General features: G+C 36.1%; 1 protein-coding gene and 1 long non-coding RNA gene across 3 annotated transcripts; both read left to right on the forward strand.

Moving 5' to 3' along the window:
- Positions 1–504: 504 nt before the first annotated feature.
- LOC145465881 (uncharacterized) lies at positions 505–4,520 on the forward strand. The gene is made up of 2 exons (XM_081449642.1): positions 505–2,313; positions 4,233–4,520. The coding sequence occupies exons 1-2, from the start codon at positions 2,245–2,247 to the stop codon at positions 4,518–4,520; spliced, it is 357 nt and encodes a 118-aa protein (XP_081305768.1). The 5' UTR covers positions 505–2,244.
- A 278-nt stretch (positions 4,521–4,798) lies between these two features.
- Positions 4,799–13,878, forward strand: LOC145465884 (uncharacterized). 2 transcript variants are annotated; one of them, XR_014041727.1, is made up of 8 exons: positions 4,799–4,883; positions 5,657–5,704; positions 6,077–6,133; positions 6,839–6,886; positions 7,133–7,179; positions 8,227–8,269; positions 10,051–10,098; positions 11,355–13,878. It is a non-coding gene; the product is annotated as an uncharacterized LOC145465884 (long non-coding RNA). The 2 variants fall into 2 exon arrangements; XR_014041726.1 differs by lacking the exons at positions 10,051–10,098; positions 11,355–13,878 and having other exon boundaries at positions 8,227–9,410.
- Positions 13,879–15,960: the final 2,082 nt, after the last annotated feature.

Below are 15,960 nucleotides of genomic sequence, written 5' to 3' on the forward strand. Positions count from 1 at the left end.
CCTGATTTCTTGCTAGGTTAGTTAGGTACCCCAAATTACAGTGCAGCTCAGATATATGCAAACTACGCATACACATTTTATACGACCATATTTTGCATATACGCGTACGTCAATACGTGCACATATGTGCGTGTATATGCCCACATATACACGTATATACGTGCATATATGTCTCTTTGTTATGCATTCCCATAGGTTTCTTTATGTGAAGCATTGTTAGTCAAACAAAGGACATTATATTTCTGGGAATGAAAATGCTTCAAAGCGAAATTTGCATATTGTTAAAACATCGTGCCAATCAATGAAAGCTATTATATTTTGAGTTTTCAATCACTTCGCAAATTCGCTGACAAACTACCGTTTATTAACACTTGCTTGATCTTTAGCTACCAAAAATGGGAAGAAAATTGAAGCAGTCTCTTGAACTCCCTATTTTAACACGTGAACTCTATGTTTTTACAAGTAAAGATCTATGTTTCAGCACGTGTCAGCAAGTTGTTTGCAAATGTTTCTTTGTCTGAATTAAGTGTTCTGAAGATCCTAGTCAAAAAAATAAAATCTCTGGTTATATTTGACACAGATCATTTATTCAAATGGTAAAATACTCTTTCCTTGACGAAAAAATTGTTTATCCAAGTTTCTATGGTGCACTGCTCATGTTTAGTTATTTTTTCTGCAAGAAAAAGTTCTGTGTTTCGACACGCGTTGGCAAGTCATTTGCAAAATGTTTATTGTCTGAACCGTTCTGAGGATCCTTTTTGAAAAAATGATATCTCTGGTTCATTTAAACTGTGAAATAATCCTTCTTTAGCCAAAGAAATGTTTACCAAAGTTGCTATGGCGCGCTGCTCACATCTAGTTATTTTTTTTCTTCAGGGAAAAGTTCTGTGTTTCAGCATGCGTCGGCAAGTCGCTTGCGAGATGTTTACTGTTTGAAGGCTACTTTGAAGTATTCCGAAGACCTTGTGGAAAAATGATATCTCCCATTATACATGTACATGTATCTGACACAAACCGTTCATTCAAATGGTAAAATACTCGAAGTTTCTATGGTGCGCTGCTCACATTTTGTTATTTTTAATTTTCTTCAAGGAAAAGTTGGGTGTTTCAGCACACGTCTCCAAGTCGCTTGCTTGGACCCTTGTTCACTTTGCGTCAAAAAAATGTTATCTTTCGGTTGTGTTTGCTCCATGAAGATGAAATTGCTGAAGCGTGTATCCCCGGTTCTATTTGACAAAAAAACAGTAAATTTATGATTTAACGGCAAAATACTCTCTCTTTTAATTAATATTCAGTCAGTTAATTTTGTGTCAAGTGCCCAATTGCAAAATGTTAGTTTGAGCTTACATTTTGCTAATAAGTCGTCTGAAGGCATATGTGCATATACTGTATACATGTGTTCAAAATAAAGAAAACTCTTTCTTGCTCTGGGGCAAGCTGTCAAGCCATTGAAAACAACAATGACCTGTTAAGAAAAGAAAAAAACAATAGGTTAGCTCATACATACATGTACTAATCAGGCATATGCGTATATACTGTATAATTATGTGTATATGCATACGCGTATGTGCGTATATATGTATGTATACGCACATACGCGTATTGGGCTGACGCGAATTAGGCGTATTTTTTGGTTCGGATATATCTGAGCTGCACTGTAGTAGTACTGCAGCCAGTTAGAATGTGATTGTTATTATTATGATTTTGCACAGGATGGAATGTTTGTTCCTCTTTTTCTAAATCATTTCATTTTGAAAAAATTTAATCACCACTGCTTGTCTGTGGAGATTCAGAGTATCACCTGTATAGATGAATACGGTAAGATATTTTTTGGTATAAATTTGTATATATAATTACAAGTTTTGTTATTAGTATGTTAAAGTTGCATAACTGCAACATGGATAATTATTTACCAGTTTATCAATTACACGGTTTTGCATATAGGTAACCATCATTCCAAGAGAATTGCATTCTCAGTTTCAGGTGTAGTGCATCAAGTATTTTGTACTTGTAATTGATTGTTTCTTTTTGAAATGTGCATTCCAGGGTTTTTTCAAGAATAGCAGTTATTCCTATCAGTAAAGTTGGTGGGAAACAAAGGTTGGAACACTGCCTTAGTTTAAAAGCTGAATTACAGCCAGTCCTTGAAAGGACATTTCTCAGTGTAGGGACACTGATAGAGCTGGGATCCTCCTTTGCAACAATGAGAGAAGATGACCTTTTTAAAGAGATGTATGTAACATCATGGGAGAAACAAGACTGGATATGAGGAGCCAAATGAATTATGCTCTTGTTTTGTTTGCAACTGGAAAGGTAAGTATATAGGCAGGTAATGCAACAAAATTCTGACAATCTTGATTTTGTTTTCGGTTCTCTGAAAATACTTTAGAGAATCAGTAAGAGAAATTTCCTTTTTTTTTTTCAGAGTTTGATCTGTACTCCAATTTTCAATTTAGTTGAACCTAAGGAGTAGAGTTTATTGTCTGTGTTATCAAAATGTCAGTAATATTATAGAAGTGGAAGTTATTTGAATTCTGGTTTCCATGCCAGGGCAAAGTATGTGAATCCATACCATACTTTTAAAAATATGTGATATTTATGATTGTGGGTCTTATAAAAGTTGTGAAATTTAACAAATTGACACTGGTTTTTTAATTATCTGTCCTCTTATTAATGGTAAATTGCATCATAAAGTTCATTGTCAAAGTAGTCTGCAGATCCACTTGCCTTCATCCATACAACTTTGACAATGTAATATTTATGACCAAATTTATCATCAATAAGAACACAGATGCATAAGAATCTGCTTGCTGTGTTTTTTATTTTCATTACAGTGAAACCTGTATTAGGCAGACACCCTTCTAGTGATTGCTAGGCAGACACCCTTACTAGTGTCTGCTTAACACAGGCTGTCAGCTCAAAACAGGTTCTAGTATGTTGTGCAATAATAGTCAATTATTAACCGTTTTGTAACACAGCTTAGCATGTAACATCAAAGAATAGCTAAGACTGCTCATAGCACAATGTCCAGTTGATCACTGCATCAATCTGGAATAATCACTCAGCTTAAAAACGATATTGCTGAACAATGTACAGGAGTCTCAGCTGAACCTTTAGAAGTAAAATGAGCCCTTTAAGTGTCCGCTTACTGCAGGTTTTGTGCAACAAAATGTCTTAATATTGGTGTCTGCATCTGTTTAATTAAGAGGTGTCTGCTGAATGCTGGTTGATTTTTAATTACTGTAAATGTGGGAAAAAAATTTTGGGACTTATTAAAGCTGGTGTCCACTTAAAAGAGGGTGTCTGCTTAATATGGGGTCTGCCTAATACAGGTTTCACTGTTAACAAAATCCAAAATTGTCAAATGGAGGCTTCACTAGAGGAAAACACCGGTTAAAAGCTAAATTGAATTAAGCCAAAATGATCCATAGAATCACGGCCTTTATTCCACTGGGAAATTCCTGAAAACATACTGAATTATTCCCAAGTTTAGTTTATTTTCATCAAATACTCGAACACAGCAAAAAAAGGGTTCTACTGTATTGCGGTAAATTTTCATGCCAAACTACAATAATTTACCCAATCTTTTTCACTTCACAGTTGAATTCATTATATTCACAAGTTGATCTTCAGGCTAGCTATCTGTTAATCCTGTTTAGATGCAATTTTTGGCTATATTGAGAAAGCAAAATCATATGCTAAATGTCGCTGAAACTGTTCACGATGATGTCAGCTGTGAGTCTGTACTCCTACTGATGATAAAAATACATGTAAGCCAGTGATCGTGCAAGAAAGTAGGCAGTCATTGTGAACAATTAAATGTACTTGTAAAATTGAGTCTCTCTATAACCACTGACAACAGATGAAGATGGGCTACAAACACAAGACTATATATTTTTGATTGTGACTTGATCTTTGTACAGACAGTTTTGTTGAGCAGACATACATTGCTATGGAGATTAAGAATGAGATCAATGGTAGTAATATAGGATGAAATTTATGAAACCTGGGTTTCAAAACTCCCTAGACTGTTAGCTGGGAAACAGTTATATGTTACGGATGTGGTCATGGTATTTAAGAATTGAGTCATAGAGGGTTATTCATTAACAGTAAGAAAATTAAAAAATCTTACAACATGTACTTTTGGCAAATTATTTGTAATAGCTTTACCTTAGACTGACATCAATAAAATACCGCAAGGGAGCTTAATTTTGAAATTTGTTTCCTTGTAGATACTAGGGAAACTCCAATTGAAAGAAGCCTATCTTAATATAGTAGAGAGCCTCTTCTCTGAGAAAGTAGTGCCCAGGCACATGCAGCTTCTGGATCAAGATGAAGGGAGGGCAGACAGTGCTGTTGATTGTAATGAGGAGGAAGTGGCAGAGATGACGGCAGTGGTCAACAGGATTGTTCAAAGCTGTTCCGTTGTTCCTGAAAAGGTCTTGCTTAATTTGGTTTTGGTTTATTATATACTTTTGGATAACATGTCAAATGCAATAACTTATAATTTGCTTGAGTGAAAACTAATGTACAAATGACACAATCCTGAGTTACATGTAAGTCAGGCTGCAGGAATTAATCACACATACATGTAAGACACATTGCTCATTATAGCCTAATACTGTTTAACCAATCTCATTTTGGCTATGTAATTGTATTTTTTTTTTTCAGACAAAGCATTTCTTTATCCCAAAAACATCTTTAACCAAATGGAAGTGTGGCGATGTCTTAGGATTTAAAGTACTTGTAGATGAAGCACTTGTTTTCACTGGGAAGAGGATGTGTGGGATGACTGACTTTGCCAGGAAGAGGACAGTTGTCAGGATGCTTGCACGTTCAAAGGCGCCTTTTTTCAACCGAGATACTAATCAACAATGATGAAGGTATATGCGTATAGAGAGACTTGTGACATTCTTTTAACAGTATTTTTTGATGGTGATAGTAAACAACACACCAAAGGTGTCCAGGGCTAGGAACTGAGGATATATGATGTCACAGGTCAATGAGTGACTGCCACTGTGACTAGCATTTACTGTTCCCCTGGTTCCATTTGACTGTTATTAGTTATGCAGCCAAGACAGTGATGTGTTGGACAACTATAATGATAATCTCATGACAATCTGCATGCGTGCATTCACTTTGTCTATAGCTGTCAGAGCTAACTAAATATGATCATGTTGAATTCCAACTTGAAAATTTACAAATTCACCATTGATAGTGATTCCGTTTTCCTGAAACAGTATGCAGAATTTTATTATTCCAAGTTGTTGTTTTGTACAATGTAGATTGATTTAAGAAATGTACCAAGATTGATAACTCAGATGCAGAGCCCTTATACAGCTTATTGAATCTTTTGTTTGGTGGCATTCGTGTTTCTGTCATGGTGGTGGTTGCATTAGCCCCCTGAGTAATAAGTTTGAACTGTTGTTAAAGTTACTAGATAACATTATCTGTCAAAAATATATTTTCTTTGATGTTTTTGTATTATCATTGTTTTTACCTCCTTGTCATGTTTAAAGCCTTTTTTGAGATAACAATAACAGACACCATGAAATAATTTTTTGGCTTTTTTGAAATGTGGTCTATATACCAACTTGGGAATAAAGTCAATGTACAGAACTCACTTTTTCTGTTTTGTTTTCAAACATTCGTTCAGCATATGAAGAAACCAGAGAATCAAGTTTATGGGGATGTCCTCAAAGAGGTAAAATAATTAAAATTGATCAAGTTATAACTTACTAACAGTTAGTAATAATCTTAACAACAAAAGAATGTAGTTCCCATTAACAGCTGTGCTGTCTGTCTTTATAAAGTACTGCCAATTAAAAATTAATTTTTAATCCTTCTCTTTTGCCATATTGTGAGACATTACACCTGATCTCAAAAAAAAAAATCCAGGACTCATAGAATTATAAATAATAAATTTAAAGTCTTGTGCTACACAGTTCCATCACCTATGTAAAGTGCTAGCAATATTGACAAAGATGCTCGTGGCCCATGTTAAATTATCACTTCTTGTAGAATCCATAAATAAATAAAGAAAAAATGCTGTAACACACCGTATGTTGTTTTAAAGAGTGAAGAAGCAGCCAGTGGAACTTCAGTTCCTGTGGATACCATTTTAAATGACAAGGTAATATTTAGCTTCTCACTTTAACCCATTGACTCCTAATTTTTATATTCTAGAACAGGGAAGCGGATGGTTTATTCACTGTTGAAATGACGTAACTACACAATGTTTCATTTATGCACACAACCTTAACTTGTTAAAGATGTATGATTTTAACAATTTTTCTGGGGGCCCACATGGGCATTTGTAGGTATTTTGAACTTTTCTTAAATTCACAAAACTAAAAATACAGCAGGACTTGTAAACATAATTTTTGAAAATAGTTTTCCAAGGGGTCTTTCAGGTAAAATAAAATAAATTATAAAATTTCACTCCTGCATGTTGCATGATTCTTCATATTTACAGGCAAGAGCACAAAAGTAATTATATTGAGTATTAATGAATTTTTTATAATCAATTTCTGTAATATGTTAATAAAGTAAGTTCTAGATTATTGTTTTTATAGGTATCAACCCCTTTGGAGACTGTTGTTGATGATGACGAAATTTTACTTCAGAATGTTCGCCAAATACTGAAAATACCTTTTTGGAACAATATTATGCCCTTTCATCGTGACAAAGTTAGAGCAAATTATGTCCTAAAAAGGACTTGACTGTCTATCAAAATTAATGCTATAAATAACAGTTCTCTTTGTAATACGCTTTGTATGTTCAAACCATGACAAATGGTTATAATTGACTGTGGTCTTTTCATCTTTGATACCTGCAGAAATGGAATCTCATAGGTCTAAAGGGCCAGAAACTGGAAAGGAAGAAGGTGATGAATTATAAATTTTATTTGGCAGTATAAATGCACTTTAGAATTGCAATAGTTGCACTACTTTCTGATGGCAATGATATATCTCTAAGTTATAATAATTAAAATTAAAATATTTATTTCATGATATTTTTATTGAAATGAGAGGTACTGAAAGAAACTATACAGAATTCTATACAAATGTCCAACTAGTGGCTCAAACAACTAAGTATTCTGTCTCAATTTTGTTGATTTCTATATATTTAGGTACCAGCAGCAATGCCAGAATGGACCAGGATGATGTGGACAAATTGGTAAATCTGTTTATTGGGATTAGCTGTGTATTAAAGCACTACAGTACTGACGTTTTTTCAGTTACCACAATGTTTTACACAAAAGGTTTAAGTAAATGCTCAGACAGGCATGTTGGAAAGTAATTCCTTGCAGAAGTTTCTAATCAAATGATGTAATTTGGCAATAAGGTGGATGAAAAGGAATGAAAACTTCTCTTCTAAAAAATGGAAAAACAATACAACGCTTTGTTAGATGGCTTGTGTTTGTAGCCTTTAGAATGCGAGCTCTGATTAGCTTATTATACGGCATTATTCTCCCGTAATGCCCACGGGTCGATTACGGGCCTGCTAAACTGAAGCAAAAAGTCATATAATAAACAACTTATTAACTTCGAACATTCAGTCCATAAGGAAAAATCTCAAGCCACGGCCTTGCCGTATTGACTTTGCTATTAGGGAGTTTAAGAAGCTACGACGACGACGCCGAGGAAAACGTCGATTAAAAAATGAATTTATATGTTACCTACGAATCTCGTGATACTCTTAAGTCATTTACTTTGTTTATGACTGTCAAAAGTATCACGAAACTGAATCTGGGACACAGAGATAAATTTGAAATAGAAATTTCAAACCTTAGCTGTTGTGGTTTACGTTGTTCAGACAACGCGGAATTTGGCCATTTCACGTTCTTGTTTTGCAGGGGACGGCAAAGAAATGTACCAAGAATCATAACGCGCGTGCACAGTCATTGTTCTGCTCATTAAACCTTTTGTTTAGCGACGTTGCCGTTGCCGTCGTGGCTTTCTTAAACTCTCTATTGCTCGGTTAATGCGGCATGGTCCCGGTTTGAGATTTTCCCGTAAAGACCTCACTCTCGGTTAATTAGTGGTAAATATTACCATCCGAATGCGAAATTCATCCAATGTGACTGACTGATCACATGTGATGAGTTTTTAGAATCATTTAATACAAGTGAAAACTTAAGTATGAACTCTGCCTAGTAAAATATCAGTTGTTTTAGTTTCACAGTACTTGTTCATGATTCTTATATCAACATCTGATCAACAGGCTTTGGATGAAGAGTTCACAAAGGCTGCCCTGGTTAGAAAAGGTAAATGTCATAATATTTATTTATTTCTTAATGTATTAATTTAGTCAGTAAGTCAGTCAGTCAGTCAGTCAGTCAGTCAGTAAATCAGTCAGTCAGTCTTTCAGTTACTGATTTATTAAGGTTAGGCTGCGTTAAAAGGCAACAAAATAAGCAATATATTGCAAAATTACCATTTATGTTGTGGTGCACATAAAGTAAAAACACCAAAAGCAGCCTCCATGAAGCATTTTCATTGGTTATTTTTAAGGTGGCTCCCTAGGGTAATTACGAACACCCTCCCTATAGAGCGCGAGTTAGAAAACGAAACTTAGTTAATTTCTCTTAAAGTTTTACCCGAAGAGATTTACCAGTATGGGTACTGTTAAAATAAGGCTTATGTTTTGGTTGTCAACTTTTGGATTAACGCCGTTACCATGGCAACATCTAATCTAATGACAGGCAGATGTATTCCTCATTTTGACCTAAACTCCTTAATATTTATACTTTCCTTTGGTGAAATTGTTTCATACTTCTCCACATCATGGAAACGATACTGCCTGACACTTTGAATTGGTAAAAAGTCAAGGTTGTTCAGACGGTTTTTCCAATAATCTGTAATTTGTCATTATTCTAAATATATTAGATTAGCTCTGAGAGATTTTCACAAAAATAGGGTATTTTATTGGAATTGTTTGTGGTTAGAACTGAGCCAAATTAAAGAAAAATTCACCCAACGGAACGCGAGAAAATTAGCATTTATTTGGTCACGCTGACGTCAAAAAAATCAGGAAAACACGCGTGGTGTCACGCGTGGTTATTTATTTAAGTGTGCGCTCATGAATGAATGAAGGATGGACTTGATTGAAATTGTGCTGTACGGCATGCGCAACGGCGTGTGCGGCCTCTACGAGTCTTAACAAAAATGGCTTCGTTCACCAAAACCAGGGAATTTATTCTATTCTACCACATAGGCTTGATTAATGACGAGGATTTCTTTCTCCTGCATCCATTTTACATCTGCGAGACCTATGTAGATTTGCCTCTCAGGCTTAATTTCAACCACAAAACAAAATAATACTGATAAAAAGCTCGATTACAGCAGGATCAGGGTGTTTGTACAACGTGATCAGCAAGAAAAAAAGTTTGATCCTAATAAAATACATTTTGAACAGCAAAAAACAGTTATAGCTCAGCTCAGTACATACGGAGCTCGTCATCTGCGACTGTTCGGCCCGGTACAAATACGACTGTCGCTCACGGTAGATGGTTAAATCGTTTAAATTTTCTGCAGAAATGACAAAGAAACATTTATTTTGGACGGAATTTTATGATTCCATACTTTATCTTCGAACTAGGCTGTTTAAACAGTGAAAAAAGCGTTAAAATGAGGAGTAAACAGCTGGCTTACACGAGGGAAAAGCAAGGCCGGAAAGTCGTACTGGAACGCGTGTCATGACGTCAATGGAATTGATCTTTACTATTTGCCGCCTTTCTTGTCCCTAATTTATAATTGCTCATCAGGCATTTTGGATGATGGTATCAAAGAAGTAAATTATTCAAAGTGAAAGCATGATGTTCGGACTCCAAAAGGTAGTCGTTGGTCACATGATTTAAAGGAAAATGCATATTTCATTACGCACATCAGTACTGCTATCATAATTAGAATCTACCCTGGTACACATGTTATACGACCCCATTTTTGTTTCTCCTCTGTGGTCGTTGTAAAGGGGTTACATTTTATGCTTTTTAATAACAGTAACAGTAATAGTGATTTAAATTGACTCACTTCTTTGTTGTTTTAGGTGCTGACAAGCAGTTAGTAGATGGCCTACACCAAGGTCTTACAACAGGTATTTTTACATCAAAGTAAATGTGGAAAAATGAACTGAACAAAATGGCACCAATAGAAAATGAATGGTACTGCAGGGCAGGAAAACAATGAAATCCTGTTGTTCAGTGGGCCAGTACATTTCAGTTTTCAGTTGCCCCTACTAAAATATTAATTGCCCAATAAGTCTGCTTTGTTCATTCCTTATCAACTAAAGGCCGCCGCACACTAGCCGATTTTTTGTCGGCCGACAAAAAATCGGCTAGTGTGCAGCGGCCTTAACAAGACTGCTGAGGCTAATTTCACTTGCCCACCGGACTATCAATCTTCCATTTTCACTAGCCCAAGAGGAAAATTTACTTGCCCTGGGCAATCGCAAGTGGTGTTTTTTTTCCTGCCTTGTACTGAAGCTATCAGCAAGGCTACCTAAAGCAGCTTTCTCCAAAGATAAACGCACTTGGGATTGTTTTAAAAGTATAACGTTTCCAGCAATTTGCAAACTCAACCCAGGAAACACCAAACATAAACTCTTTGATAGGCTGCCCTCCCTCTCCTCTTCCAATGCTGTAGCAACACAAAACAATTCCATGTGGGTAATTTTGCAGTAAGCTCAACATTTAAAGGGGTGGAGCAGAGCAAAACTAATTACTTTTTAAATACATAAATTGTCTCTAGCTGTAGAAAGGAGTGGAACTAGTATGGGCACAATGAAGCATTTTGAATTCCAGTATACAGAGATCAACTCAACAAGCCGTTAATTACATGTTAAGACAGGAATAGAACTTAAGTGAACGGTTTGGAGGGCACTGAAATAGAGCTTTGCAAATATTTCAAAATGAAGCCCTTGACCCATTTCTGACCTGCATGGAATTTGGCCACTTCGAAGAAAAATGACCAATCGGAACCAGGGAAGGTGATCTTTTTCGTATACAGACCAGTGTCGTTTAGGAGTCCAGAAAATTTGAAACCAATTGAGAACGAACACAGTTGAATTTGTGACGCACCGAAACCTCTATGCTGCCTACTCTACGGATCCCATATTTCCTGGCCAACTATGATTCATAATTACACATTATACACAGTATTTTAACTTGAAAGAGCCAAAGAAAAGACACTTAACCTTTTAACGTTCTTGATCCATTTACGAGGATGGTTCCCCTTATTCTCAATAAGCGTCTTCATTGGATACTTTTCTTTAAAGTTGCTAGGATCAAGTAGTCAACAGACACAACAAATAAGAACAAAGGCACTCACCTTTTATAATTTATTATCTTCTAGGCAAGAGGAACCGTAAAGGAAAAAGTTGGAAGAAAAACCTTGAAGAGGATTAATCTTTTTCTCTGACAATTCAGTTCTGGGAACTGTAAATCATTCATCCAACTGACTTTGTCTCGTAATTGTACTAACGAAAGGCCTTGCGGAGGATGCAATTAAGGTGGCTACGACTGCATGGTCAAACAAGATTGATAATGATATCTTCCTTCGAATAGCTAAATAATGTCGAAATGCTCTTTTCATCAATTTTAACCATCGTTCCCGTTCCCGTTCCTGACAAATGTAGATCGATTTTTACTTTTTTCAGGTGTGGTTTAACATAAAATTGGATTTTTTTACAGTACTGAGAAAAGCGTTAAGTCAGTGATTTATATTAAAACACTAATATTACTGGTTTACTTAAAATCGAGTATAAATAGGGCTTATTTTACAACTCCTGGCAAATGTTTGTCAAGAACAGTGCCAATGAGGGATATTGGCTGTTATCGCATTATTCAGCTTGTACTCAATAGTGTTTGTAAGTAAGAGCATTGCACATTCTGAAGAATTTCACACTACCACGGTCTCTGTAAATTTCTCTATTTTGTTATAATAAAGCTTCCCACAATGCCACCTTATTTTAGTGTTGTATTTCCCCAAACTCTTTTCACATAATCAGTATTTAAGGTGGCTCCCTATAGTTTTACGATCGCACGCGCACTGAGGACGAAAAGTCGAGTAATCCGCGCGCGCTGAAAGGAGAACGTCAGTGTTTTTGGATATTTTATGAAGTCAACATGAGCACAAAAAGTAAAACTGACAGTGAATATTTTCTTTTGGTATCAAACATGTGGGACGGCATGGCAATCATTTACTCTTCAGCTGTAAAGCATGTCTTGTCCCCCTCTCCGCCGAAAAGTAGTGCTTTTCCATAGTGAGCCACCCTCCTCCATGTGGACGCGAAATCTCCTATTACAGAATTTTTTTGTTAGAACTTTCAAATTTTAGCTTCAAATTTCGTACTTGAAACCACCAGAGATTGGTGCACCTCCGGTTGGTGTCCAGTGTAATTAACACATGCGGACTTACAGTTAACTGCAAATAGCCTGTTCCAGGCGTTTTGTTAGTGAGGAACGGCGGAATGAAAACATGAGAAATATTCGTTGGTGTTTTATTAATCGACCATCGAGCGGGGGAGCCGCGAATTAATCTAGAACCCAGATCTTCCAAGACCAAGCAGAAGGGAGATTTCACTTCTCAGGGTCAAACAGAGTGAAATCTGGGTATGAGATTAGCCGCGAGCCACTCGAGTTTAATTCTATCATGAAATCTGATTGGCCAACAGAAAACAAAAGTTGCTATGTCACAGAACCGTTTTCTGGCTCGAGTTCGCTGACGTTATTTTTCGGTGTAGACAAGCGACAGGCGGAAATACGTCTGCATTCGCAGGCTGTAGAGCACTTTAAAATAATAAACACTGTAGGCTTCCCAAATACCGGAAGGGGGTGCAGTATTCCTTGGAATCATTGGCAGGCGCGTGCCGTCCAGTTCTCTAAATCCTGACCCCATTTCAGACCAATAAATGTCACTTTTCATACCCTTTTCTAGGCTTGACCTCTAAAATGCTGTTTTCAAATATGCATGACCGTTCAGTGTATTCTGCGAGGCAAATTGCGCTTTATCGTGGTATTAAAATTGATTCCTCTCGTTTTTGTTTGAAGATGATAAACTCGACAAAAAGAGACATAAATTTCAAGTAATGTCTATATTATGGTTTATTTAAAATTAAGCCATACTTTCGCGGACCAAACCGGCGAAATCATTCTACCCATTTTCAAACCAAAACGGTTCACAAGCCATAGCCTTCAAAAAGGCGGCACATACCTTATATAGGGTAGAAACCCCTCTCCCCACGCCCTGAATTAGCTTCTTCTCAGTACCAACAGCTGGAAAGTAAGGAACGCATCTTTAGTAATCAACGAATTAACAGTACGCAAAAACATCTCGATCGAGATAGCGAAAAGTCTCAAGTATGTACAGTGAAACCTGTATTAAGCGGACCCCATATTAAGCGGACACACTCTATTAAATGGACACCTGCTCAAGTCCCACCTTTTTTTCTTACATTTACTCCAAAATAAACGTGCATTCAGCGGACACCTCAGTTAAGCGGACACGGACACCAATATTAACCCATTTTGTTGCACAAAACCTGTAATAAGCAGACACTTCAAGGGCTTTTTAATTCTGAAAGCCCAGCTCAGACTCCGTCAACATTGTTCACCGATGTCATATTAAACCTAAGCAGATTCTTCCAGATTGATGCATTGAATGACTGGACATTGTGCTACCGGCAGTCCTTGATCTTAGAATATGTTACAATATGTTACAAACGGGTTAATATTATTGCACAATATATTTGAACCTGCTTAGAGCGAACAACCCATATCAAGAGGACATTAGCGAGGGTCCAAAGGGTGTCCGCTTAATACAACTTTCACCTGTATTAACGTACACCAAGCAAGTAAAGAACAGCAAGCAAGTTAAGTACACCAAGCAAGTAAAGTACACCGAGCAAGTACGGTAAGCCAAGCAAGGAAAGTACATCAAGCAAGTAAAGTACACCAAGCAAGTAAAGTACACCAAGCAAGTAAAGTAAATCAAGCAAGTAAAGGACATCAAGCAAGTAAAGTACATCAAGCAAGTAAAGTAAATCAAGCAAGTAGAGTAAATCAAGCAAGTAAAGTACATCAAGCAAGTAAAGTACATCAAGGAAGTAAAGTACACCAAGCAAGTAAAGTAAATCAAGCAAGTAAAGGACATCAAGCAAGTAAAGTACATCAAGCAAGTAAAGTACATCAAGCAAGTAAAGTACATCAAGCAAGTAAAGTACATCAAGCAGGTAAAGTACACCAAGCAAGTAAAGTACATCAAGCAGGTAAAGTACATCAAGCAATTAAAGTACACAAAGCAAGTAAAGTACACCAAGCAATTAAAGTACACAAAGTAATTAAAGTACACCAAGCACGTAAAGTACACCAAGCAAGTAACGTACACCAAGCAATTAAAGTACATCAACCAACTTAAGTAAATCAACCAAGTAAAGTACATCAAGGAAGTAAAGTACACCAAGCAATTAAAGTAAATCAAGCAAGTAAAGTACATCAAGCAAATAAAGTACATCAAGCAAGTAAAGTACATCAAGCAGGTAAAGTACATCAAGCAAATAAACTACATTAAGGAATTAAAGTACATCAAGCAATTAAAGAACAAAAAGCAAGTAAAGTACACCAAGCAATTAAAGTACACAAAGTAATTAAAGTACACCAAGCACGTAAAGTACACCAAGCAAGTAAAGTACACCAAGCAATTAAAGTACATCAACCAGCTAAAGTAAATAGAGCAAGTAAAGTACATCAAGGAAGTAAAGTACACCAAGCAATTAAAGTAAATCAAGCAAGTAAAGTACATCAAGCAAGTAGAGTACATCAAGCAAGTAAAGTACATCAAGCAAGTAAAGTACATCAAGCAAGTAAAGTACATCAAGCAATTAAAGTACATCAAGCAGGTAAAGTACTCGAAGCAATTAATGTACATCAAGCAAGTAAAGTACACCAAGCAAATAAACTACATTAAGGAATTAAGGTACATCAAGCAAGTAAAGTACACCAAGCAATTAAAGTACATCAAGCAATTAAAGTACACAAAGCAAGTAAAGTACACCAAGCAATTAAAGTAAATCAAGCAAGTAAAGTACATCAAGCAAGTAAAGTACATCAAGCAAGTAAAGTACATCAAGCAAGTAAAGTACATCAAGCAAGTAAAGTACACCAAGCAATTAAAGTAAATCAAGCAAGTAAAGGACATCAAGCAAGTAAAGGACATCAAGCAAGTAAAGTACATCAAGCAAGTAAAGTACATCAAGCAAGTAAAGTACATCAAGCAGGTAAAGTACACCAAGCAAGTAAAGTACATCAAGCAGGTAAAGTACACCAAGCAATTAATGTACATCAAGCAAGTAAAGTACACCAAGCAACTAAGCTACATTAAGGAATTAAAGTACATCAAGCAATTAAAGTACACAAAGCAAGTAAAGTACACCAAGCAATTAAAGTACACAAAGTAATTAAGGTACACCAAGCACGTAAAGTACACCAAGCAAGTAAAGTACACCAAGCAATTAAAGTACATCAACCAACTTAAGTAAATCAACCAAGTAAAGTACATCAAGGAAGTAAAGTACACCAAGCAATTAAAGTAAATCAAGCAAGTAAAGTACATCAAGCAAGTAAAGTACATCAAGCAAGTAAAGTACATCAAGCAAGTAAAGTACATCAAGCAGGTAAAGTACACCAAGCAAGTAAAGTACATCAAGCAGGTAAAGTACACCAAGCAATTAATGTACATCAAGCAAGTAAAGTACACCAAGCAACTAAGCTACATTAAGGAATTAAAGTACATCAAGCAATTAAAGTACACAAAGCAAGTAAAGTACACCAAGCAATTAAAGTACACAAAGTAATTAAGGTACACCAAGCACGTAAAGTACACCAAGCAAGTAAAGTACACCAAGCAATTAAAGTACATCAACCAACTTAAGTAAATCAACCAAGTAAAGTACATCAAGGAA

This window comes from Orbicella franksi, chromosome 13, assembly GCF_964199315.1.
Source record: "Orbicella franksi chromosome 13, jaOrbFran1.1, whole genome shotgun sequence".
Classification (NCBI taxonomy): Eukaryota; Metazoa; Cnidaria; class Anthozoa; order Scleractinia; family Merulinidae; genus Orbicella; species Orbicella franksi.

Excerpts from the sequence above, each read along its gene's own strand:
- LOC145465881 (XM_081449642.1), top strand. The coding sequence starts at position 2,245 with ATGGGAGAAACAAGACTGGATATGAGGAGCCAAATGAATTATGCTCTT. Across the intron at positions 2,314-4,232 it reads TTTTGTTTGCAACTGGAAAG|ATACTAGGGAAACTCCAATT; the intron begins GTAAGTATATAG and ends GTTTCCTTGTAG.